Raw genomic sequence first — 27,151 nt, 5'->3', positions numbered from 1 at the left:
TCTTTCTTCCTTCCTGGCAAAAGTCCAAATAAGCGTGCCTTCTATTCATTGCTTCTAAACTTTGACACTTACCTGGATTTTATTACAAAGACAACCGTTTTCCTTTCTCAGCTCTTTTATAGACATCGTGTGAATTTTCTGTTTTTAGTGGAGCCAGCAAAGTAACAACCACAAACAAAGAAGCATCTGCAGACACTTCTTACTCAAGGGGTTTTGGTTTTTTGTTTTTTTTTTTTTTGATCCAAAGGATTTTAAGAGTAATGTATTGTTTTCTCCTCACAGTTATTTTCTGCGGTCCTGTCCCCGAATTGACTGTTAATTTCATTTTCAGATTCTTCATTACCTGTATGTAGAAATACAGTTGATAGTTGCATGATGTGGTTATGATCTGAAAGTATCAAATACGTCAAAAGAAACGGCACTAGATCCACTTGGTCCTGGCACCCGTGTTCCTAATCTTCCATGCTGTGGACTATCCATGCACTCACTCAAGCTGATTGATCACTGGATCTGATAATATCCTGTTGGTGACAGACAGATCTAACTGTGCACCCTCTGGGTCCACCCCAGTCATGTCTGTCTGTACTCATCTCAGAAACATGATAGCAGCAGCTACTTTTAACAAAGCTTATAGCTGTGATTGCTCCAGAACTCCAGCTGATTGTTCTGTAGGATCTTTATGAAGCATTGTTGTCCATCACAGATGGCTTTCTAGATTTGCCTTATCAAGTTTAAGAGAATAATACCATTTTGATATATGAGACTTTGTCAAAGAATATCAAAATATGATTTGAATTTTGCTTTTCTTTGGTGAAATCGTTCTCCATTGTAGCTTATTTAGACAATGTTAACATCTTTTAAAGATGTACAGAGACTATTACAGAGCTGTAGTATATATACAGTTGTGAATGTGTGTCATTAAATACTAAGGATCAAGATGATAACCATGGTAACACTTCAGCGTGCATGCTAAGTTGTTTCAGTCGTGTCCGACTCTCTGCAACCCCGGGACTATAGCCCACCAGGCTCCACTGTCCATGGGATTCCCCAGGCAAGAATATTGAAGCAGTTTTCCATGCCCTTCTCCAGGGGATCTTCCTGACCCAGGGACTGAACCCATGTCTCTTCTGTCTCCTGCATAAGCAGTCAGGTTCTTTACCACTAGCGCCACCTGGGAAGCCCAACACTTGAGCAGCTGAGGTCAAAAGATATTTCTTAACAGTCAGCTTTGCTGGTTCCTTCAAATTTCTCTCTCTAAACTCAACATATAACATTAAGTGATATCATATAAAGGATTTCTGAGTCTAACCCTGGGTCTACTGAATCCAAGTCTCTGTTCTGGGATCCTGAAATATCCTCTATTAATATGCAGTCTTCACGATTCTTAGATACTTTAAAATTTACATGCTCCATCTCTGACTTTGCATCTAAAGTCACTACAAGGTGACTCAAGTCACTCAAGGGCTCAACTCCAATTCAAATCTGCTCTAGAATTAACTTGAAACTTGCAGGCTGATTTCTTCATATCTCTTCTTATTTAATCCCTACGTTAGAAAAGATTTTGTTTACTGGTTCCTTCTTTCCCTGTACCTTCTGCCCCACATGTGGTCAATGCTTTGACTCCTAACACATCCACTCCTTTGGGGCTACGATCCTTCTTCCCATCCCCTTTCTTCATCCTAACTCTTCCCAGAGAGAGGGTCCCCATGCTTCACCTCCCATGTACTACTCTAGGCTACCTCCACACAGCACCCCAACCCTGAGCCACCTACAACCCCAAAGGAAGCTGAGAATGAAGGAGGCAGTGGAGATTCTTAAGTCAGCTCTGGCTTTTACCACCTGGTAAAAGTGGACCAGAGAAGTCCATGGACTGGTGTGCCATCTCACTGAAAGATACTAGATCCAGCTCCTGCCACATGCTCTAGCCCCAAATCCATTATAAAACACTTGTATTACACAGTATTGTGCCATCAACTGTACTTAATTCACGTGCATTTGGTGGCTTCACCTTTTCAGCACTTCTCCAACCTAGATGGTCAAGTCTGCCATTATTTTTGGCAAAATACAAACTCTAGATATCAAAGCAGCTTTTGGCTTGAGCTTCTTCGGCAATTTTTAAAACACTGAAAAAGAGCTGAAGGAGGGCCCTTGATCAATGCTTTCATGAAATATTTGGAGTTTTAGCTCACAAACAAGTCTGAGTAAACAGCAAAACTGAAATAATTCCAAAGACTGTTCAATGTTAGTGCCAAACAAATGCCCCCAGGAATGGTGCCAGTGGCATGTGTTTATGTTTTAAGTAAACAGTTTTAACTACATGATTATGTTTAAATAAATTATACAAATATAATAACATGTGGAAGCTCCAGGAAGCCATCTTCATATTATATCCTAAGTAAGTGGTGTGCTGTTGTGCGTAATGGGTGATGGTGAAGAAATATATAATTAATTTGAGATTTATTACCAAAGAAAAAGTGTTTATCTGTAAACTGTCTGGAAAAGTTCAAACCAGCCAATTAACACAAAATGCTTCCATCACAGTAAAATGAAGAAAGTCACCATCTCACCACCGCCTCTCCCGCGATTCTGGAGGTTGAATCTGGGCAGTGGTATTATTAGCCCTTTTGGCTTCCAGACGTGGGGTAGGGGAGGGGGCAGGCAGGAGGGTGGCTAGAGATGGGGAGAAATGAAAATGACGAAGCCTGACAGAGAAGGTGGGCTGGCTCCTGACTCAGGAAAGATTCTGAACTCTTTTAGCTTCTGCCAGCTTTTGGTAGAAGCTTTGTGACATTACAGATGCTCCCCAAGCAGAGGTGCTTTAATTAGTTGACAAAGCAAAGCTTTAGGTCTTGTTTCTCATTCAGTCCAGTGGTTTGGGCCCTTGTCTGGAAACAAGAAAAGAATAGCAAGAGCTGTACAAATGCTAATATTTTTCATATATTTTTCCGGTAGAAGAAGAGCTGCTTTACAAAGCTGTGTGAGTTTCAGGTGTACATCAGGGTGACTTTTCAGATTGTTTTCCATTATAGGTTATTACAAGACATGGAATACAGTTCCCTGTGTTATACATAGGTCTTTGTTGTTTATTTTGCATATAGTGTTGTGTATGTGGTGATCCCAAACTCCTAATTTATCCCCCCACCTCCGTTTTGAGTCCGAAGGCCTGAGAACAAGGGGGCAGCAGTGGCAGTTCCACACAATGCCCCCCTTCCTTTTTGTTCTGTGCAGGCCTTCACCTACATTGGGAGGGCAACATTTTACGGTGTGGAGCAATTCAAATGCCAGTTTCATCCAGTAACACCCTCTCGGATTCTCTCAGAAATAGCTGTGTGCTCTGAGCACCATTTCATGTAGAGAAGCTAATGATGGTCTTTGGCTTTTCCAAGGCTCCTGGAAGCATCTGCTTGCTACCTGGCTTCTTGAATACTCAGCACTGAAAGGTCCTTGACTCTGACAATGTGTTTAATCACTGGGAAACACAGGCCAGAGAGGGAGGCACATAGAAGCACAGCTGGTAGATTTGCCTGGATTGACAGTTTGGGGTGGGGGTGGGGAACTTTGCAGGATGCTACATTTACAGGGTCTTGACAAGCCATCCAGATCTCAGTGGGAGACACTTATTACAGTAAGGTTAACCATGCCACAGAAGACTCCGCCCTAAAAGACAACCCTTTTCCCAGAACCACCATCCTCTTATTCTTTTCTGTGTAGTAGTTCTTCCTGAAAAGTGTTTCAAGGAAATAATTGCTTCCAATTGTCTTTAAACTCACTTTAAGCATAAACCACTTGCTAAATCTGGACGACTGGAAGAAATACTTTGAAGTGAGAGGGGTTCCTGCCCCCCGCAGATTTCTAAGTGTGTGAGGAGGTTTAGAGCTTGGTGGCTTGGAGGAAAATACATGAGGTTTTCCCAAAACCCTGGGGAAGCAGCAGGCGTACCTGCTGTTGAGCAGGAAATGCCCTAACCTTGCTCCTAGACCATGTCCTGATGTCATTTATCTTCACCGCTGAGCTCTGTTGTAGGCAGAACAATGCCCGCCCCCCCGCAAAGATGCTCACAACATGCTCCTCCCTGGACCCACAGAGAGGGTCCTTCAGTGGCAGAGACTTGGCAGGTGTGCTTCAGTTAAAGACCTGCAGGTGGCAAATTATCCTAGATTATTCATGTGTTTCTAATGTGATCACAAGGGTCCTGCCATCTTGAAGCAAAAGGCAGAAGAGGGACAGCAGGATGGTACCTGGTGAGTCCTCAGCACTGTGCCGCTGTGTTTGGATGCGGGGGCAGTGGGGGACAGCCGAGGTGTGTGGGCAGTCTGAGAGCTGAGAAGGCAAGGTGACCACCTTCCCAGGAGCCTCCAGGAGGAACACGGTCTTGCCAGACTCTTCACTCTGGACTCCTGCCCCCTAGAACTGTAAATGGATATATTTGTGCTTTGTTATAGCTCCTGTTTGCAGTAATGACTTAGAGCAGCCCTGGCACATGATCTCAGAAACCCCCTCCTTCTTCCCCATCCCCACACAGAGGTAACCAACAGCCATTCCAAGGTGACACCCATCCCCCACCTCAGACTTGATGCCTACCGAAAAGCCCCTGGGATTCTGCCTCATCCACTAGGTCATGACCTGGGTGACCCTTGACCCCTACACACAAGTGTATTAAGTCCACAGCATCCACTGGATACCACCCAGCTCTGGATGCTCCCATGAGACAGTGAAGGCCCTCCAGGAAGCTCTCAGGCCCTGTTACCAATAACATTCAAGAAGTATTGAAGTCCTCTTAACTTCTCTGACACTATCCATTTAACCTTAGATCACTTCAACTATGGCTCCCCTGTCTTAAGGTCAATAAAGAAAATAACCCCTTTGCCATGGAACCATAACCTACACAAAATGCAGAGGAGTAAGGGGAAGTAACTGATAATTTGGGAAGAGATGGTCTTGTTAACACTGCACAAGTGTCAGCTAACCAGCTGATGGTCTTGCAGCTACTAATGGACAAATTCAGGTCTGGGCGCCTGCCTCCAAAGTAAGAACGTTCTCTGCTTCACCATGCTGACTCCAACCTCATGGGGGTGTCGGTAAAGCTGCATCAGCACATGCTGTCTAACTATTTAGAGAAATGGAGAAATATATCAGTATTCCTACTACTTCTCTTCCCATTTGATCCATGCACCTTGTGGGGTTGCTATGGAGATCAATGGATATATGGGCAATGCCTCTGCAAGAAATAAAGCACTACTGCCTTCCTTCAAATATTCAGATTATTTTATGACATTTAGAAAATGTTTCCACTTAAAAAACAGAGCTCTATACCTAAAAATCTCCTTAGCTAATTAACATGCTCTTAGCTAATAAGAGGATGTTTGATTAGAACATGCTCTTATTACCTTAGCATGCATGCACATGCATATACTTAAATAGCTAACTATAAATCAGCTAATACCCATTAAGTGCTTGTTATATGCCGGGCTCTATATGGGAAACTTTAGGAGCGTTATTTTTTTACCTCACTACAATAAACCCGAGTGATGGTTTGGCAGTTTGTTTTTAATTATTCCAGCCTAAAGATTAGAGAAGTGAAATTTAAAGTTCAGAAAATTCTTCCAAGTCACACAGATTGTGTTAAAGGTGAGAATTTGACACTTGCAGTTTGAATTTTTCAGTTTGTAAATCCAAAGCCGAATTGTGATATAGGCTTAGATTTGCAAATTTTATCTTTGTGTAAACCACTTAGTGTTTAATTGCAACCTAAGTTCTATCCCAGAAAAGATATTGTGTATATAATTATCATTGGTCCCAAGGGACCTGGTAAGATATTTTAAGCAGATAATTCCAATTAATTAATCCTGTGGTGAATCACATTCAAAGCATGTATTCTAGTGTGATGGCATTGCATATGTTTATTGCAAACACTAAAGTTAATTATCCTCATCCAGGTTGTAATGTGTGAAGTTAAGATGAGCTAGGACTGGAAATTGGAGAAGGAAATGGCAACCCACTCCAGTATTCTTGCCTAGAGAATCCCATGGACAGAGGAGCCTGGTGGGCTGCTGTCCATAGGGTCGCACAGAGTCGGACATGCCTGAAGCGACTTAGCATGCATGCATTGGAGAAGGAAATGGCAACCCACTCCAGTTTTCTTGCCTGGAGAATCCCAGGGACAGAGGAGCCTGGTGGGCTGCCATGTATGGGGTCGCACAGAGTCGGACACAACTGAAGCGACTTAGCAGCAGCAGGACCGGAAATGCCAGCTTTAATATGGCAACACGAAGTAGTCCTCCTAGAATTTGTCTAAGGTAAGCAAGACAGAGAAAAACAGAAATGAATAATCAATCCTCAGCAAAAATTGAGACTTTTTAACACAGGGACCACAAATATGAGGAAAGAAAGATAAAAAGTAAAAACTAGTGAAGATGAAATGAAAGACACTCAGAGAAGTGCTGGGAATTTAATAAAAAGTCACGGGCTCATCCCTGTGTCTGGGAAATGGTGTGGCCTGGGGTCTGAGACCAGCAAACCATAACTCTGTTAATAACAGTCATAGATGCAGGGCTGACAAGGTTCCGGTCGCTGATCTTTAGTGCAGAGTCTCAGCGAGCAGAGGAGATGGACAAATGAGCGATTGCACAGAAGAGCCATAATTTGAAAGAACAACGTGCTGGTAGAACATGAGTGGAGGAGAGGTACTTTGGGTCACAAACAGGGCTGCAGGGACAATTTTACATTGTATTTGGAGAATGCGTCTTTGAGGGCTCACACAGATACAGACACACACACAAAACAGTGAATAAAGGAGACTTCCTGTTTGTTCAGAACACGCAGCTCCGACTCGTTCCACTTGTGAAGCTCTTGCCAAAAATAATAATAATAATAATTTTAAGCCACTTGTTTAGAAGTAACTTACTTTGTTCAAAAGTGATTAAGGGTAGGTATAAAAGGGAACAAGCACAGAACATCTGAAATATTCTGCAAGAAATAAAACCATATTATAAACAAACTGAGTACCCCACAACAACAAAAATGTTACTAAGGAGCAGATGAAAATTTTGACCAAATATATTGACATGAATAAAAATAGAAAGCAAGGAAGGAAGGAAGAAAAGAAAAGAAAATATAGCCTCCATGAAACAGGATCGAAAAGCAGAAGTAAAAAAAACTGAGAGGGCTATAGAGATTTAACAAAAGAGATGAAGCAAACACAAGTGAAAGAAAAGAATTAAAAGCATTATGGCAATCAAGATCAAATTACTTACAGTTTAAAGGAGAGTAAAAATCACAAAAACAGCAAAAACCATGGAGGGGAAGAAAGAGAGAAGCAGGCAAATGAAATGGAAGCACATTACATAGAACAGGGAAGTTAGGCCAGTGAAAATGGCAGCTTAGAGGGTTCCAAAACTACTTGTTTTCATGAATGCAATGAGAAAAATAATAAAAATGGTCAAATCAACTCTTTCAGAACTTTGGAAATGAACCAACGGTTTGCAACAATCCAGAACATTTCTTTAAAGAAAAAAAGGAATGCATATTGGTAAGACTGTGAACTCTAGCAGTTTATTCCCACATTCCTCTCCCCAGTTCTGTTCAAGCCATGAAAGCTCCAGCTCCCGTGGTGAAAACTAGCAGCCTTCTTCAGCTCCACATACATTCTTCAAGGCTAGACCACCTCAGAGCAGAGCCCACACAGTCCTCAGGGAAAGGAATATAGTCCAAGAATTTCAGGCACAGCCAAACAACAGTGCAAATGCAAAGGAGGAGTTAAAGACAAACACGCAGGAGTGCGGGTGTCCAGGGAGCATTGTTCCTACAAGTTATTCTTCAGCAAACTATCAGAGAATGAACCTCAGCCAACCAATTAGTGAATCAAATCATTATGGCAAAATTCCAGCATTGAGAATTGAGTATGTGAATTGTTTGACGGAAGTCTGAAATACATATGTTAATTACGGTTACAGGAAAAAAAATGTAAAAATTATAAATCTTGGCAATGTAGAAATGATATTAAATTGCTAAAATTGGAAAGAGAAAGAGTGTAGGAGTTTCTGCACAGCTCTGATTTTCTCAATTTTTAAAAATAGCTGATTGACAGAGATCGTTAAATACTGCTAAGCCATATGGTAGAAATATATTTGAAGTTACAAAGATAAGTAAAAGAAAAATAGTATAATCAGTTAAATACATTTGGTGGAGAAGAAAGAAGAAAATACTGTACAAAGGTCTAAAATCCTCTTTCTGAAATTTGTAATTCCTAATTTTCAAGATACTAACTTATTTAGACAATTGTTCAACTCAAAACCTGATTTGAATGGGAGGCTTTCTATAACCTCCTTTTTTCTGCCCTCTGTGATCATACAATATTGACATTCTTAGTTCTGTCTGTTGGTATGTAATGCATGGGTAAGCACTTATACCTCACTCTAAAATTCTAAAAATTTGAATTCTGAGCATGTGCCCCAAGGACTTTGTCAAAGGAGGATTTATATGAATCCTATTGCTGTATAGAGTAGAAAACAAACAGGTATTATCTGGAGTTCTAACAGCATCTTTAAAAGTTGGGATCACCTTGCTAACCATTAGAGCAAGGAGTAATATAGAGCAGCATTTTAAAGAAGGAAATTCAGTGAGCCAGACAGATGTAAAATTTATTTTAAAATCTATGAAAATAAGAGCCACAGAACAATATGTGAGCTAAGAAGTAATATCAAACTTGTCTATTGTATATAAATAAATATAAATGGGCTAAACTCATATGCCAAAAGAAAAAAGAAAAAATTAGAATTTAAAGTAAAGCTAACTTTAAGTGGTAGATAAGCAATATCTATAAAACAAAGAAATTGAAAAAGTTTGTGCAAAAAACATTCAAAACATTCCAGACAAATAAAAGTAAACAAAACTACATATATTGTAACCTTTAAAAAAAAAAGTGACAATTCAGGATTGTAAATAAGTAAATCAATATCTGTCACAATGGGCACTTTACAGTGATAATGAGCTCCTTTTTTTTTATGTCTGACAAGTGAATGCAGGTAAAGTCTTGCTGCAAATACTCTGCAGCTGGAGGCTCCTGTGGGTACCATCCAGGTGTGTACTCCCCACTGAAGGAGTCTGAGTCTGGGATGCCATGAGACTGACCAGAACATCAGCCAAATATGTAAGAGCAAAACATCTCCCCCTGCTGACCCATTGGGGTCAGTAGTTCAGCAACACTGTGCTTGAGGTGAAAGGAAAATGTGTACCCTTAAATACCCATAAGCTTTAAAATTTTTGTATGGAATGGAAATAAATAAGCTCCAACTGAAGAACTGAAAAATATAACAAAAAATAAATACAAGGAAAACAAAATGGTAGATAATACAAATGCAAATATTTTTTTAAACTTAAGATCATTATAGTATAGGTAAGACTAAAAATACTAATGCTAGCTAGTTATTTGTGATAAATAATGAAATATACAAACATTTGCCACCCAGCAGAGAAAAAAGGATAAAATATTTTTAAATAAAAAATATTATGATGGGGAGAGTATGACAACCCTTCAAATTAAAAGAATTCCAAGAGGTTATTTTGATCACTTTTATGCAAATAAACGTGACAACCTGTATGAACTGGGTAAGGATGACGAAGCGAGGGCAGAAATGCAGATGCCATTCAGAGAGCTGCCCACCACCCTTCCCCCCAGCAACCTCATGCTGTTTCTAAAAGGCTGCACTTTCCAGTGGCATTACTGGATAATTACACCAAGTCATTAGGGAACAGATCATGCCAATGCTTTTAACCTCTTCCAGAACTTAGAAAAAGAAAGAAATATTGCAAATTCTTTTCAGGACATAAAGCCAACATATCGGGAACCGGTGTGTAGTGCGAGGCTGCGGCGGAGCCTCTACACTGAAGGCGCGAGAGGTTGGCAGCTTCGATTGAAGCACATCGAGCGGTGACAGCAGTGGAAGTCATGAGCGACAGCGGCGAGCAGAACTACGGCGAGCGGGTTAATGTTGAAGAAGGAAAATGCGGAAGTCGTCATTTGACAAGTTTTATAAATGAGTATTTGAAGCTCAGGAATAAGTGAAGCTGAAATTTGAAAAAATAAAAGAAAGAATGCATGCTAATTATCAGACCAGAAGTCCCACTTGTAGAATATTGAGCAATTTGTGTGAAGTGGGGAAGATGAAAGAAGTCAGAATTTGAAACGGAAGAATGAAGAAAAGAAATAAAAATGAAGTTAAGATAAGAAGTAATCTGGAATCAGAAAGCACTACGCTAAGAATCCCGTTCTGCTTCCAGAAGTGGAAGTGCTCATGGATCTGGGAAATCTGCAAGGCATACCCCTGCAAGGTCTCGCTCCAAGGAAGATTCCAGGCGTTCCAGATCAAAGTCCAGGTCCAGATCTGAATCTAGGTCTAGATCCAGAAGAAGTTCTCGGAGGCATTATACAAGGTCACGATCTCGGTCCCGGTCCCATAGACGATCTCGTAGCAGATCTTACAGCAGAGATTATCGAAGACGGCATAGCCACAGTCATTCTCCCATGTCTACTCGCCGGCGTCATGTTGGGAATCGGGCAAATCCTGATCCCAACTGTTGTCTTGGAGTATTTGGATTGAGCTTGTACACTACAGAAAGAGATCTAAGAGAAGTGTTTTCTAAGTATGGTCCAATTGCTGATGTATCTATTGTATATGACCAGCAATCTAGACGTTCAAGAGGATTTGCCTTTGTATACTTTGAAAATGTAGATGATGCCAAGGAAGCAAAAGAGCGTGCCAATGGAATGGAGCTTGATGGACGTAGGATCAGAGTTGACTTCTCCATAACGAAAAGACCACATACCCCAACACCAGGAATTTACATGGGGAGACCTACCTATGGCAGCTCACGCCGTCGAGATTACTATGACAGAGGATATGATCGAGGCTATGATGATCGGGACTATTACAGTAGATCCTACAGAGGTGGAGGTGGAGGAGGAGGAGGTTGGAGAGCTGCTCAAGACAGGGATCAGATATACAGAAGACGGTCACCTTCTCCCTACTATAGTCGTGGAGGATACAGATCACGTTCCAGATCTCGATCATACTCACCTCGTCGCTATTAAAGCATGAAGTTGAAGACTTTCTGAAACCTGCCCTAGAGTTGGGATATTGTTTGTGGACAATATTTTTTATTGTCTCCTGTTTAAAAAGTGAACAGTGCCTAGTGAAGTTAGGTGACTTTTACACCTTTTATGATGACTACTTTTGGTGGAGTTGAAATGCTGTTTTCATTCTGCATTTGTGTAGTTCGGTGCTTTGTTCAAAGTTAAGTGTTTTCAGAAAAGTATGTTTTGCATGTATTTTTTTACAGTCTAAAATTTTGACTGCTGAGAAGTTTCTATTGTACAGAACTTCATTTAAATGGTTTTTCTACTGAATCCAGGGTATTCTGAAGATCGAAGCCTGTGTGTAAAATGCTACCAAATGGCAAAAAGCAACAATAAAGTTTGGTTTTTACTTTTCTTTCTAACATATCAATGCTTAGCAGAACTGTTCAGATTAGATTGTCAGTAGTAAATTAAAGACAAAAATGCCCATTTTCCTCCAATCCATGAAACATACCATACTTAATATACCTGCAATTAAGTGATAAAAATTACGCTCTGTAACTCTATACTGCTAGTGTTAAAAACTAAAGATCTTTCAATACAGCAAATGCTTACTGCTTATATAATGTGAATTTGTCAGCCTTTATGTAATCTGTATTATATATAGCAGGGAATAAGATGAGTTACACAATGTATGCCTTAAAAAGGCTATTTCTTAAAGCTGTTACAAGGGGATGGTATTTCAGTTATCAGCAGTGACAATACATTCCACCACAAATGTACTCTTGTTCTTCTAGCTTTTAAGACTATATGGAAAAACTGGGTGCTTCAGAGTTTTTGAGAAAAAAAGAAGGGAACACTACACCTGTGTTGTGGATGATCTGAAGACTTTGCCTGTTCATTTTTTAAATATTACTTTCAGGTCCTTTGCTTACCAAAGGAGGCCCAATTTCACTCAAATGTTTTGAGAACTGTGTTTAAATAAATGCAAATGAAAAGAGTAAAAAAAAAAAAAAAAAAAAACAAACTCCAAAATGGTATCACAAGGGAAGAAAATTATAGATCAATTTTATAATTAAATGAACTGAGTCATAAGCTCATAGATTAAAATGAACTCCATAGACTTTGAAATGCACTTAAAACATCATCATCCATTCTTCTTTTGAAAAAGCTCTTAAATAGATGCATTCCTTAAAGTTTGCAAGATGCTTAGTGAAAAAGCCACAGCAAGACAAGGTTCCTGACCAGCACCTCAAGGGTCCTTGTGCTGTAGGTCAGGGTGTTTTCAGGGACACAATGTCCCCTCCCCAGCTTGTTTAGTTCAGCTGTGAAGGTCATTTACCTGAAATTGATATGGATATACCAGACTACACATCTGGACACAAGGCAGAAATGGCATATAAAAACCAGGAAACAGAAGGTAAAGTAATGATTTGTTTGCAGATTTTATGACTGTTTATTGTTAATTTAAAAATCAACTGAAAAACTATTATAATTCATAATATGCCTAAACAGAAAATTAATATACAGAAATCATTAGTCTGCAATAGACAAACCCAAGAAGTTAGCAGATGGAAGGAAACACATAAAATATCTAGGAACACAATCAGCTCCCAAAATACGTATCAATGTGAGGGAAATTTTAAAATGGAGCTGAGATGCAAATGAAGCCTTGAGCAATAGAAAATCATGCTTAATCTTGGGGGAAATAATTAATTCAACAAGAGTGAACATCCTCCCTAAATTAGTCTTGAAAGTTAATGCAGTCAGAATGCAATAGCAGCAATATTTTGGGAGGAAAAAAGAGGGGGTAAAAGGCAAAGTTTTCAAACTTTGTATGGAGGTGTAAAAAAGTAAAAAATAAAAAGTAAAAACAAAATTTTCAAACTTTATATGGAGGTGTAAAAAAGTAAAAATACAAAAAAAAAAGAAAAAAGAGGGGGTAAAAGGCAAAGTTTTCAAACTTTATATGGAGGTGTAAAAAAGTAAAAATACAAAGAAAACTTCTGAAGAAAATTAGTACAGAAAGAAAAACTTCCACTTCTTGGGAATGTGGAGGAGGTGTATTCCTCCTGTGTGTGTACTTGGTCGCTCAGTCATGTCTGACTCTTTGTGACCCCACGGACTGTAGCCCACCAGGCTCCTCTGTCCACGGGATTCTCCAGGCAAGAATCCTGGATTGGGTTGCCACGCCCTCCTTTGGGGGATCTTCCTGACGCAGGTCTCCCACATTGCAGGTGGATTCTTCACTGTCTGGGCAACCAAGGAAGCACACTCCTCCTGTAAGTAAAACCAAAAGCCCTGACGTTATATGTAAAACAAGCACAGACATCTCAGAGAGGTGAATGGCCATGTTCTCAGAGCCGAGGAAGGACGTGGGGGCGAGTCCCCTGGGTTTCATTTCTCCATAATGTATCCTAAGGCCTACCCTGGTGATTCAGTGATAAAGAATCCACCTACCAGTGCAGAAGCGGGTTCAATTCCTGGGTCGGGAAGATCCCTTGGAGTAGGAAATGGCGACCCACTTCAGTATTCTTTTCGGGAAAACCCACCGACAGAGGAGCCTGGAGGGCTACGGTCCATGGGGTCGCACAGAGTCAGAAACGACTTAGTGACTTAGCAACAGTGTGTTTCTAACTGAATCCTGTAGGAGCCAGCAACCAGGAAACGCCAATGAGGGGAAAAGCAAACAAACCAAAAGCTCTAGTGAGCCTGCTCTGTCAGGTCAGAAGCCCAGGGAAGGGGCCTGCTGGCTAGACCGACAGTTTGCAATTATCTCTGTCCTGCAGCCAAACAGCACAGAGAATCTTTAGCTGCACCCACCTGGCCAGCAGAGGCGAGTGGGACCCCATCCCAGACTTGGGACTCCAGGGGGCCACCACACCACCAGAGTCTCATTCCACAGTGACTTCACTCAAGTACTCCAGTTTTTGAAAATTGAGTTTTTAGATTAAGATTTTATAGACTGCCTTTCTAATATTTATTTTGTCAGCCATAGTGCTGTCACAGAATCACAGAGAAAAACTGTTATCAAAGATGCATCATGTGCATTTTATATGACAGGTGTGCTATGGAGATAAATCAAGAAAAATGATCATTTCCTTAAACTGCATTTATCTCTAACATGGATCATGGGTGAATTAGGGGCTGAAAAACAAGAAGTGCATTTTAATTTAAAATGAGCAGTTATTGGTAATCATTACCATTTGAGGATGGAGAAGAAAACTGTCTCCCCGAGGGGAAAATCCTTCCAAACTCCAGCTCTTTTTCCAAAGACTGAAGTTGACTCGTTGTGCATGTCCAGCTCGTAATCCTTCTTATTTGAAACAATTTCTCCATGTTACATGATCTTATGTGCAGTTGCCCAAGGTGCTCTCCCAGACCATTGAGTTCTTAATGCTAAAATGACAACTACAGGGAAACATAGTACTGATAGTAGTATGTAGTAACATAGTAGCTTGTTTCCTGAGTTTGGGGAAAGGGGTGGTTGCAGTTTATGTCAGTCTAAGAAAGAAGGACTGATGCTGAAGATGAAACTCCAATACTTTGGCCACCTCATGCGAAGAGTTGACTCATTGGAAAAGACCCTGATGCTGGGAGGGAGTGGGGACAGAAGGAGAAGGGGACAACAGAAGATGAGATGGCTGGATGGCATCACCAACTCGATGGGCATGAGTTTGAGTAAACTCCGGGAGTTGGTGATGTACAGTGGAGGCCTGGCGTGCTGCAATTCATGGGGTCGCAAAGAGTCGGACACGACTAAGCAACTGAACTGAACTGAACTGAAGAAAGCACTACTTTTTTTAATATAAATTTATTTATTTTAATTGGAGGCTAATTACTTTACAATATTGTATTGGTTTTGCCATACATTGACATGAATCCGCCACGGGTGTATATGTGTTTCCCATCCTGAACACCCCCCCCCCCACTTCCCTGCCCATCCCATCCCTCTGGGTCATCCCAGTGCACCAGCCCCGAACACCATGTATCATGCATCGAACCTGGACTGGCAGTTTGTTTCACATATGATAATATACATGTTTCAATGCCATTCTCCCAAACCATCCCACCCTCACCCTCTCCGACAGAGTCCAAAAGCCTGTTCTATACATGTGTGTCTCTTTTGCTGTCTCGCATACAGGGTTATCGTTACCATCTTTCTAAATTCCATACACATGCGTTAGTATACTGTATTGGTATTTTTCTTTCTGGCTTACTTCGCTCTGTATAATAGGCTCCAGTGTCATCCACCTCATTAGAACTGATTCAAATGAATTCTTTTTAATGGCTGAGTAATATTCCATATGTATATGTACCACAGCAGAAAGTGCAACTTTGCACATCAGTTACAAGTCACCAGGAGCCTCAGCAGAGAATAAATCCCCAGGCTGCAGCTCAGGGCCCTTGATTTCAGATTCCTGGAGATGGAGCCCCGTGTCTGCATTTTATCAGGCTCCTCACACGGTTCTTAGATGCACCAGATTTTGAGGATTGCAGGGTTGCAGTTTTGCTCAAATAAATTGCTTCCTTTTTAGGCAACGTCCAAGGCTTTTATGAGGTTTATATACTTTTGTAATATATGTCCAGCCTGTCTGTCTGTCACCTGTGCTTTTAATCATTTAGCATCAGAGAAGCTGCTACTTCCATCTGAAGAAACACAGTGCTTCAAGGAAACACTGCAAGTAATGAGTTATAATAACTTGCTGGAGAGACTCAATATTCTGAAATTTAATACTTTCTAAAATATTAAAATTTATTATTTTTAGAATTCTGAAAGGAGGAGGATTCTGGAATCCTGTAAAAGGTGGTTTCCAAAAGGAAAATACTTGAATTGGAATTAGTTGACCTGTTACAGATTGGTTAAACTTTTTAAATATATTTAGGAAAAATTTATTAACCCCATAGACCCCCAAATCCCTCTTCCTCTTCTACAGTGCTGCTGGGGATGAAGTCTAATTTGCTGTCAGTTAGGGATACAGCTCCCACAGATTCCAGAATTCAGTCTTCTTTCAGCTCTTTGATTCATCATCAGATAGACGAGCTCCCACCTCAGGGACCGCCCCGAGTGGAGCCAACCTGACGAAGCTCAGAGGAAGGATCCTCTATGTATAAGAGGGAATGTGGTCTCCTCCAGGATGCTCAGCAGCATCAGCGATACCAGAAGATGGATGAGCATTGGAATCTATCAAGGATGACATAGGACAAAGTAACATGATACAACTACTTGGTGGCCTTCCTCTGTATTCTCTTTCCATGTGAAATTTAACTTGAAATCTGAAGACAGATAGCTCCCTCAAAGAGTTTTTTTAAGACTGCACAAATATTTTCAAAGGTAGTTTTTTTGAAAATAGAATGTTTGTCTCTCTTCCTTGCAAAGGAATTTCAACATCCTAACCGTTGCTTGAGTTGGCATCCAAAATGTATTTCCAGTAACCATTCATTTATTAATTCAAAAACCTCTGCTAAGCATGTAAAAAAGGATAAAATATTTATGAAACTCACACTCTGTGGCTCTTAGTCAAATAATTACTATAGCGCAAAGGATTTAATATATTTTGTGTTTACAACCTGGAGGCAAATAAGTTTCAGTATATCCAATTAAAATATGTTGAAGCAAAACTTTCACATTCCACTGATGCTAGATAAAGGGCTTCCTTGCTGGTTCAGATGGTCACTAATCTGCCTGCAATGCAGAAGACATGGTTTCAGTCCCTGGGTAGGGAAGATCCCCTGGAGGAGGCCATGGCAACCCACTCCAGTATTCTAGCCTGGAGAATCTCATAGACAGAGGAACCTGGTGGACTACAGTCTCAAAGAGTCCAATATGACTGAAGTGACTTAGCAAGCATGCATGCCTCCCTTCCTCTATCAACATTTTGAGAAACAAATAATTATTCTGTAACATGAAAACAATTTTCAGGTGCCAAACCTAAAATACATTCTTTCAAAACTATTGAGAAAGGAGAGTAACTGTGTAGTACTCTATTTTTCTAGGTCATACAGAACAGCTCTATGTTTTGAACAGAAAGTAGCAAAAAACAAATAAGCGCATACTTGGTATGAGAGGTGGGAAGACGATGACTTCTGAGAACGGAGACCCTGGTGGGGAGGGCTTTTGGGTGATCTGGCTTCACACTGTTACTGCACAGAGTGCCTTTCAACAATTCACTAGATCACAGATTTCTTAAGAAGGAAGTACAGAACCTCAGGCCCCACCATTTCTCACCCTGGGCTCAGTTGGAAGCAATGCTGTAGACCATGTGACCTCCACAAGGAGAACACCAAACTCACCCAAAGCTGCTGTCCCCTGACAACAGTGTCACAAGGTACTGGAAACAGGTGGACAGCGTGGTCAGTCACAGTCTGGTGCCCGCTAGAGCGCCTTCCACAAAGGTGGCCACTTCCCCCCTCAAGACCCAGTCCCTGGCCACCTTGCCTGTGAGTCCTCTCCTAATCAAACCAATCAAAGCCTCTCTGCCTCAACCTCTGTCCTGGCCTAGTTGCACTTCGACATAACACCTTGTTTTATCTCCTTTACAGCATGTACCACTGCAGGAAACTATATTCCATGTTGATTTAGTGTTTACTCTTCTCTGTTAAAATGTGACGCTTCTTGGGAAGAGCCCAGCTCTAGCCAAAGAAGCAGTGTCATTCATCTGACCAATATTTATTGTTGTGTCACAAGCTGGGGATAAAATGTCAAGGAGAGCAGACGTGATCCTTGTCCTCATGTGGTTTATGGTGCAGTGGGGAAGACGTATATTATGGTGCTGTGGAGAAAAGACGTAACACGACACATGTAAAATTATAACTGTGGTGAGTGCCGAGAAGGAGAGAAACACAGGCTATCAGCGCCTATGATGGAACATCTAATTTAGTTAAGTAGATCGGAGGTTTCTCTGGGGAAGAGGCTTTCGAGCTAAGATTTAAGATGCATAGACATGAATTAAGGGAATAGAGTGGGGGCTGGGGATGCCCCTTGGCAGGAGGGAAGACAGTGCCAGAAGGACGGACAGAGGATGATTGATGGGGCTGGACCATTGGGCACTGGGGACATGAGAGACAGGAGTGGGTGGGATGGATCTAAGTGGCTAGAATATGCGGCAGGATGGGGTGGGGGCTGGAGTGTGACTTTATCCTGAGTGTAATAGAACCATCGATGTTGTGAAGGTGTGAGTATGCCTGTTCTTGTATTCATAGGAGAAAGTTACCAGATTTGAGTTTGTGAAGATGACTGTGATTTATCTATAGAAGAGATTTAGAAAGGACACAGGTGGACCACAAAGGATGTCCTGGCAGTGCCCTCAGGAGACACAATTGCAATTTGGATTCAGGTAGTGATGGTGGGAAAGGAAATGAGTAGGTAGATCCTAAAAACACACAGAATGAAATTTAAAGGGCTTGGTGTTGGATCAGTCATAAGGGAACTTCATCTCCCTAGTCATCTGGGCTGATGATTGGAGCTGCCAGTCTCAACTATAGGGGACAGTGTGGGCCTCAGAGAATGCTGTTGGGAGGCGGTGGTGGATTAATTATGATTGTCTCCATTTCTTGAATGTCTATGAGTTAGAAGTTTAGCTCTACACTGTTCAACCTGGACAATTATTTATATCCTCACTCTCTAGTAACCCAATGGAATTCTGCAATTTTGTTTCTCACAACCCTTGTTGTTGCTGTTCAGTCACTAAGTCATGCCCAACTCTTTGTGATCCCATGGACTGCAGTATGCCAGGCCTCTCTGTCCTTCACTATCTCCCGGAGTTTGCCCAAGTTCGTGTCCATTGAATAGGTGATGCCTTCCAACCATCTCAGCTTCTGCTGCCCTCTTCTCCATTTGCCTGCAATCTTTCCCAGCATCAGGGTCTTTCCCAATGAGTCAGCTGTTTGCATCAGATGGCCAAAGTATTGGCCTAACAACCCTAACTTCTGCAAAATGTATGAAGCATCAAATAGGCCTAAACTCCAGCAGGAGGACTTCAGAGACAGTTGGACTGGCTGTTGGCGGCTTTATCTGTAATGAATATGGGGCCAATAATGTCCAACCTGCCATCAAAACCACTTCTCAAAAAGGTTAGTGGAATTGCAACATAAAATTTCACAGAAAATTAGGGCAAATTATCAAAGCTTTGTTTCATTTGATACCAACATCCAGGTACAGTCAAATAACACTTCATAAATCACACTAGAATGATCATAGTATGTTTCAGATCACATGAACACCCCTCTGACATAATTAGCTTTACTATTTATTATCTCCTCAGTAGGCGGCAAAGCCAGGAGATGTTTTAACTAAAACAACAGTTATGCTGAGACCTACTTCTGAGGTACTTTTTAAAGACAGCCCCAAAGTGTCTGAATGGTGGGACAATTGCATTAGAATCTAGAATTTACCTAGGAGACATTTTGTTGTCACTATTTGTATCATCATAAGTCTGTAGAAACTCTGAAATAGCACAAAGCAAGCCTTTCAGTTTTTAATTATTATATGTGGTATAGTCGCAAAGTCGTGTCCGGTTCTTTGCGACCCCATGGACTTCAGCCACCAAGCTCCTCTGTCCATGGGATTCTTCAGGCAAGAATACTGGAGTGGGTTGCCATTTCCTTCTCAAAGGGATCCTGCTGACCCAGGGACTGAACTTGGGTGTCCTGCATTGCAGGCAGATTCCTTACTGACTGAGCCACCAGGGAAGCCAATCATTGTATGAGTTCACTTTAACATTATTTTTTGGAAAGATTCCTAATATTTTTCAGAGGATCTATAGCTATACATCTATCTATCTGGCAATTACAAATCTGCACAGATAGATGTAGTGTGTGTGTGTGTGTGTGTGTGTGTGTGTATTACTCTAAAGTGCTTAATAACTATATATGTTCATGATAATATGTTGGACTTAAAACCTTATGTAAAATTTAACTATCTTAAACAATAATAACTTTCAGTAACAGTAGCATTAAACACATTAAAAATACTGCAAACACAAAGGCAAAAGTGTAACTTAACAAACAGTATCTTTCTAAGTAGACAAAGTAAATACCGACTTGATAGCTTATTTGTAGAAATTTATCCAATAAACTAAACAAGCCATCTGTTCACACATATCCCAAGTGATTACAAAAAAAGGAATTTGCTAATAATCTCAAATTAAAAATAAACCCCCCCACAATTTACCATTTTGTTACACCGTATTTTTCTCTCACTTTGGAGAAATTCAGTCTTCAATCATGCTAATTTGCTTTTAGAGTAAAGGCAAATGAAATGGAGAACTCAAAGGTTTAATGAGCCTCCACAAATGCATAAAAAGTGCAAAGGCAAGTGACCATTAGAAGAGCAGTGATGTGTCAGCAATGAAGTACTATTGGGCCACAGGGATGTTTGAATCCCTTCTGACAGCAAAGTGACGGAGGAACGTGACTTAGAAGGAGGACACAGCCCATCTGGAGGGACCGGTGAAGGCTGGTGCGGTGTACATCACTGAGGAAGCCACCCTGCCGTGGCTGCCTGGTCCTGTGGTTGGGCAGAAAGACAGTGCTCCCTTTGGGTGTTTAGTGCATCACCAGCCACACCAGCAGGTACTGATGTCTACCTCTGAGTGAACCGTAGCATCCCTAACTGCTAGGACTGGCATCTTACTTTGAAAGATATCTGCAAGCAGTATCAGAAAATCTTCAGCTGAAACTCCTTTAGCATTATCTACCAAACATGAAGGAAAGTAGGAATATTCTATCCGATGTCAGGAATATTCACATTCAAAAAGTGCATTCCAGCCCTCCTCTACGTATTCCAAATTATACACAAAAACATGCTCATATTAGTCAATTTGAAAAGGTACAGAAAAATACAAAGAAGAAAATGAAAACCACCCAAACTTCCATCTCTGAAAATAACCAGTTACCATTTTGATCTATTTCCTTCCAATCTACTCTTAAGCATATAAACCTTTTAAATACAAAAAAGTTCATGCCATCCATATACAGATTATCCTCCTTTTTTTCATCCAACTTGGTATCATTATGGTTTTCCATGTTGTTGAAAATAATTTACAATCATGAATTTTAAAGTCTACATAACCAATTATGTACAGTAATGTATTTAACAGATAATGTATTTATGGATTTGTTTTCTACTTCCAAGGTTCATGAATAAAAATACAATTTCTGCAACTCTTTTTTTACACTTCTGAATCCAGGGCTCTTAAAACAATTGTGTTAGGCATGAATGCTTCAGTTTTCAGGCATAATAAAACAATTAACAGATGTAATGAGAGTTTAACAACTTTTTTGAAAATTAACACACAATTTTCAATTCTTAAAAAATTTGAAAAATTACAAGGGTAATGAAAAGGCTATTTCACATGAATCTCTATATTTGAAGGTCACGTGTTTTCAAAGGCTTTTCCACTGTTCTCCATGTAGCTGACACCGGTGGCAGGAATACTCTCAACATTGAAGAAAATATCTGAACTTTTGCCGTCTGTGTGTCTGTGGTGGTCTTGTCTTATAAGTGAGATATCCAAAAGGTTTTCATCATCTTATAAAGGAGAAGATCACCAGGAGTAGCTCAGGTGCCAAAGGGTCCGGGGGTCACACCTGTGGGGCCTCAGCGGGTGGCTATTACATAGAGTTGCAAACAATAGTAATACTTTGAATAGTGTAGTTAACTGTTAAAACACTGCCCTCCAAACCACAAGGCAAAGATGATCAGCTGAGAAATGCTCCTTTGTAAGCTAGGTTGTCTGCACAGTCAGGGTAAACTGGAAAAATATTGCTGAAATAGTCCCAGATGTGCCCAATTTATTCCCGTGTCATTTTAATATATCCCCATTATTTGGGGGCATTTGTATCTTCGGGGGCATCACGAAATGGTCCGGGCTTGTCTTTTGCTTTACTGTCCCAGAATCTGTTTACTGTTCCAGAATCAGCTATTTCTCCAAGGAGCTGTGATTCCTCTTATTGGAGTAGAGCGTGGTTATTTGTTCCTAAAGGTCCCTTGCTTCTGCTTCCTGGTCCATTCCCCCTAAACCATAATAACAGCAGATATGAGTTTTCAATTTCTCTTTGGAGATAGAATGCTCAGATCTGACTAATGATTAACTAGAAGAAAGTGTCCCCACCTCTGCCCTCAAGTACAGGTTACTTCAAAGACTTCACCTTCCAGAGAGGACCATGTTTTATCCCTGTTGGTTGATGTGATAATTATGACATGCACTGTTTTCATCTGAAAAGGAAATATTATCAGAAAAGACTAAAACTTACCCACAAGCAGACTGGTCTTCTCTCTTTTACATTTGAAAGCACAGGTACAGATTGAAAAAAGGATTTAAACCACCAGGTGGATTCTGCCACTTCGGGTAATCCTATCAAATAAAATTCACATTTGCTGTTCAATCACTCAGTTGTATCTGACTCTTTGTGACCCCATGAACAGCAGCACACCAGGCTTCCCTGTCCTTCACCCATCTCCCAGAGTTCGCTCCAACTCCTGTCCATGTGTTGGTAATGCCATCCAATCACCTCATCCTCTGTAACCCCCTTCTCCTCCTGCCCTCAATCTTTTCCAACATCAGGGTCTTATCAAACACAATTGAGAGACGAAAAACAAAGGGAAATAGGGAGGGTGATACTGATAAGAAATAAACTACATACCTAGCTGGGCTTTGTCATCACCTACAAAGTTGACAGAATCAGGGCCAGTTAAAGAGGTGCCTGAAGAAACACTGGCCTCTGTAAGAAAGAAACAATAATAAACAAGCAAATAAATAATAAGCCAACACAGATTTTTACATATAAACTCTCAAGCATCATGGTCTGAAATCATTTAATCCTGGATTATGAACTGAAAATTTGGTTATATTACTAGCCAATTAGAAGTCTCCCAGAATAATGCATATTACATTTTTATTAATAAAGTGTGTTCCTTTCCATGGTGAACAACTCTCACACAGATATGAAGTAGAATTTAAAATATACAATAAATATTATCAAATTCAAAATCTTAAAAAGCACAAACTCAAGAATGAATATTATTGTACTATATTAAATATATTACTTGCATACAAGTCATATAATGTATTATATTTAAATATCCTACAGAAGTTATCAAATTTAGAAATAAAAGAATCATTTTAAAAGAAAAACATCTTATTTGTCATATCATACTTGTATTTTAAACCTAAGTGTTCTAAAAGATAAGAATGGAAAAATAACTTTTAAGAATGTAATAACTCGAAGAACTTGGGCATAGTTTAACTTTGGGTGGGGGAGAATAAATTAGTAGATGTTTCCATCTCTTGTCTACAAACAGCCCTTGAAATAAGACTTTTCTACAGGCTGGTGTGACTTCAAAAAATGATAGCTTGGTTCTGAAATGATTGTTTGTTTCATTGTATGAAATTTCTGAATTTTCTTCGAGAAGCTATACTTTTCCATTTAGCTATAAATTTTCATAGATGGAGAGATAAATAAAAATAAAACTGGCCAGGTAGAAGCTGACCTATTAACCACAGGAGAAAATGGAAATGAGAGAATCTCTGAAACACACTTGTGCTACTTCTCTTTTCTCAGAAATGAATATTTTATTTATGCAAAATTATCAGGTTTTAGTGTATCCTATTAAAGGCAAGGAACATGAAAGCAAAACCCACGGGAATGAGTTGCCATTTCCTCCTCCAGGGGATCTTCCTAACCCAGGGATGAAACCCTCAAATCCTGCATTGGCAAGAGTATTCTTTGCCATTAGCGCCACCAGGGAAGCACCCACCCTCCCCCCAACCCTGCCAAAATTGTGAAATATAAGCTTATTTTTACTTAATTATGTGTTAATGGTTTCATGGCTGTAACAAAACGTAGTTAAAGCAAAGTGATGAGGTTTGACAGTTTTTATTGATTCAGGGAGTCTCTGATAAAGGTCTATTCCTATTTTCTTCGCTGTCACAAAGAATTGTCACTATTCTCCTTTTAGTTCTGATAGGACATGATATGTAGGTTAATTATACCCCACAAACATCACCTGAGATCATATTCTCTAGGGCCACCCTCTAGAGTTGTTATGACTCACTTCGATAATACTGATTTCTGGCCAAAAGACAACCAGCGGAAGGCACAGATGCCATTGTCCCCTGAGCAGGAGCCAGTGAGTTGGTGACAGGCAGCCTGCAAAATGGATGATGAGAGGCTAAAGTTAATCATATTGGGTTCCTGTTCCTTTTTCCATGAGTATTTTTTGTAAAGCAACATAATTTACCATGTAATAAGTATCCCACAAAGAATTAAAGAGTCCACACAAAATTATAATCAAATTCATTGCCATAAACCAAAAATGCAATTCATTAGGTGAAAACACAAGAAAAAATATATATCCAAGTATAACCATGCCCACAGCTGGCTCCAAAAGTGTAAACACAGCCCTGACCATCACTCACCTGCCTGCTTTCTTCAGCCTGCTCTTCCAATGAACGTGGGTCTATATCTTCTTCAGAAAATGCAGACTTGGGAAGGGCTGATTGATGGTGATCCAGGACAGACCTGCCATGGGGCAGAGGGTGAGCCGTCTGGGAGCACAGCACCCCTCGGTTTGGAAGGCAGAAACCTGAGCTGAGAGTGGACGCAGGTGGGCACTGGGCCACGACAGGCGGAGCCAGAGGCTCCCTGCCTGCCTGTGTGCCCTTGACACTGGGTCAGCCTGCCGGGGGGGCCAAGCAGGACTTGGCCCGGATGTGGTGTTGTCCCGGCCCTCTGGACAGTCCTGGTTCAGGACTGCTGGTTTGACAGGGAGAGAGGTAATAGCCACTCTGGGGGCAGAGACACAAACTTGGGGTCAGTCACACACTCGGGGACAGCACCATGCTGGGCTCTGAGGGGGACACCTTGGACAGGCTGCAGGCCCCCAGGGGCACAGAATGTCATCACAGCCACCGGGATGCAGCGCAGAGTCACGGGGTCTTGGAGGACAGGAAAGAGGTCGGGGAAGTGTGGGAACCTTCTGTAGGAGGGCCGTTCACTGCACCCCCAATGGACAGCAGGTTAGAGATTCCAGCAAGAACAATCCAAGACACATGGAAATCATGGGGACGGAGGAAACAGGAACTTGATGGCATTCTAGCAACACTGCTGGTTGAAACAAAAGCTGCATTTCGGTTCTACTTCTAGCAATGGTCCTTACTTGAACACGTTTTGCCATTTCCTAGACTCAGTGTGCCAAGAGGTCCAGCTGTGGATCCCTCGCTATTGGGAGGAAGATGCTGTCAACTGATGATTCAGTTCATTTGGTGGCTGTTGGTTTCACCGGCCTAAATCAGTTTGGGCAATGTATACAGAATTGCTCATCAGCTATGTTCAAATTTACTCAAAACATTTGTCTTAGTTTGCTTTCGTGGTTCTTTTTAAATACCCACTCTACCTGGTTAGGCTCCTTTCTGTTGCCAGTATTATTCTTTTCTGCCTTTTCTCCTTCTGTCTTGATTAATTTTCCTGGTGGTTTCTCTATTAAATCAGTTCTTCCAAAGAACTACCTCGCGTGTTTTTAAGTTTTATATTTTATTTCCTGTCTTCTTTTATTCTTCTTCCTTTTATTTACTTTAAGGTTATTCTTATCTATTTCAAAATTTTTTTACTGCTGTTATGACATTTCTTGAATATTTCAATTATTTAGTGATGCTTTTCTAGACATATACTTTCTCTGGTAGCTTAGAGGGTAAAGCGTCTGCCTGCAATGCAGGAGACTCTGGTTTGAACCCTGGGTCAGGAAGATCCCCTGGAGAAGGAAATGGCAACCCACTCTGGTACTCTTGCCTAGAAAATCCCACCAATGGAGAAGCCTGGTAGGCTACAGTCCACGAGCTCGCAAAGAGTTGGACACAACTGAATGACTTCACTTTCACTTTCTAGACATATAAATTTTCTCAATTATCTTTTAATTGATGATTCCTAAAAACACTATGTTGTCAAGAGAGTCTTTTCATTTTTGTTCATTCTTTCAAATAATTTTGGAAGTGGCTTTCTGTGTATTAATAACAGTAAATATTCTTCCATTGCACAGTCATGATTTTGTATCTATTTGATTGCATTACTTAATTATGTTAAACAAATGATTTATGTACTTACTGATGTCTTACCATCTGCCTTCCCAGTTTGTAGTGCCATCACATCAGTTGAGTCTGTCCATTTTGGCCTTATGTGTTTTGCAGCCGTGTGGGCAAGTGTGCACAGAATCCTGATGTCATAGTTTCTTGGTGGATCTTGGATTTTACTTTCCTTTATCAGCACTAAGGGTTTAACTTCTGCCTTAGATTCTCATTGGTCTAATGCTAATTTTGTGGCACCTGCTTTTTTATATGCAATCAGAAATTATCTCCTTTCATCTTTTTATTTTCTGCTATCTGTTCTGTTTCCTTTAAATAACTTATCAGCTCCCTTTGGCTACATTATTTTTTCCTAGTTTTAAGCATTTTCTGTCACAGTTGTTGAATTGTTGGCTGAGTTGCTTAGCACTAGATTTCTTCATAAATTTTGGGATGTGGATTTGCAGGTTCCTTCTGAGTGGCAGGTAACTTCCATTGCTCTGTCTAGCTGTGCACCACCCCTGGTCACTACACCACACCTCTCTCCTGTCTGGTGCTATCAAGGTTTGACCCATGGTTTCAGTTTTTGAAAGATTCAAAAGTGAGTCTCTCAAAGACAGGGGGTTCAGTTCCGTTCAGTCACTCAGTCGTGTCCGACTCTTTGCAACCCCTTTGTTGGAAAAGTAATGTCTCTGCTTTTTAATATGCTGTCTAGATTGGTCATAGCTTTTCTTCCAAGGAGCAAGCATCTTTTAATTTCATGACTGCAGTCACCATCTGCTGTGATGTTGGAGCCCAAGAAAATAACGTCTGTTACTGTTTCCATTGTTTCCCCATCTATTTGCCATGAAGTGATAGGACCAAATGCCATGATCTTCATTTTTGAAGGTTGAGTTTTAAGCCAGCTTTTTCACTCTCCTCTTTCACTTTCATAAAGAGGCTCTTCAGTTCCTCTTCCCATTCTGCCATAAGGGTGGTGTCATCTGCGTATCTGAGGTTATTGTTATTTCTCCTGGCA

The 27,151-nt window shown here is 40.7% G+C and overlaps 2 protein-coding genes across 2 annotated transcripts in view; one reads left to right on the top strand and one right to left on the bottom strand.

Annotated features, from left to right (window-relative positions):
- Nucleotides 1-10,428: 10,428 nt before the first annotated feature.
- LOC139038450 (transformer-2 protein homolog beta) lies at nt 10,429-11,500 on the top strand. Its single transcript, XM_070477084.1, has one exon. The coding sequence runs from the start codon at nt 10,523-10,525 to the stop codon at nt 11,087-11,089; it is 567 nt and encodes a 188-aa protein (XP_070333185.1). The 5' UTR covers nt 10,429-10,522; the 3' UTR covers nt 11,090-11,500.
- A 4,451-nt stretch (nt 11,501-15,951) lies between these two features.
- PPDPFL (pancreatic progenitor cell differentiation and proliferation factor like) overlaps nt 15,952-27,151 on the bottom strand; it is a 44,836-nt gene continuing 33,636 nt past the window's right edge. Inside the window, 5 exon segments of the mRNA XM_070477083.1 lie at nt 15,952-22,091; nt 22,331-22,356; nt 22,358-22,431; nt 22,721-22,798; nt 24,132-24,226. Coding sequence (XP_070333184.1) covers nt 21,899-22,091; nt 22,331-22,356; nt 22,358-22,431; nt 22,721-22,798; nt 24,132-24,186 — 426 coding nt within the window. The 5' untranslated portion in view covers nt 24,187-24,226 and the 3' untranslated portion in view covers nt 15,952-21,898.

Source organism: Odocoileus virginianus, chromosome 15, assembly GCF_023699985.2.
Source record: "Odocoileus virginianus isolate 20LAN1187 ecotype Illinois chromosome 15, Ovbor_1.2, whole genome shotgun sequence".
NCBI lineage: Eukaryota > Metazoa > Chordata > Mammalia > Artiodactyla > Cervidae > Odocoileus > Odocoileus virginianus.
This window is presented reverse-complemented; position numbering and strand designations above follow the sequence as displayed.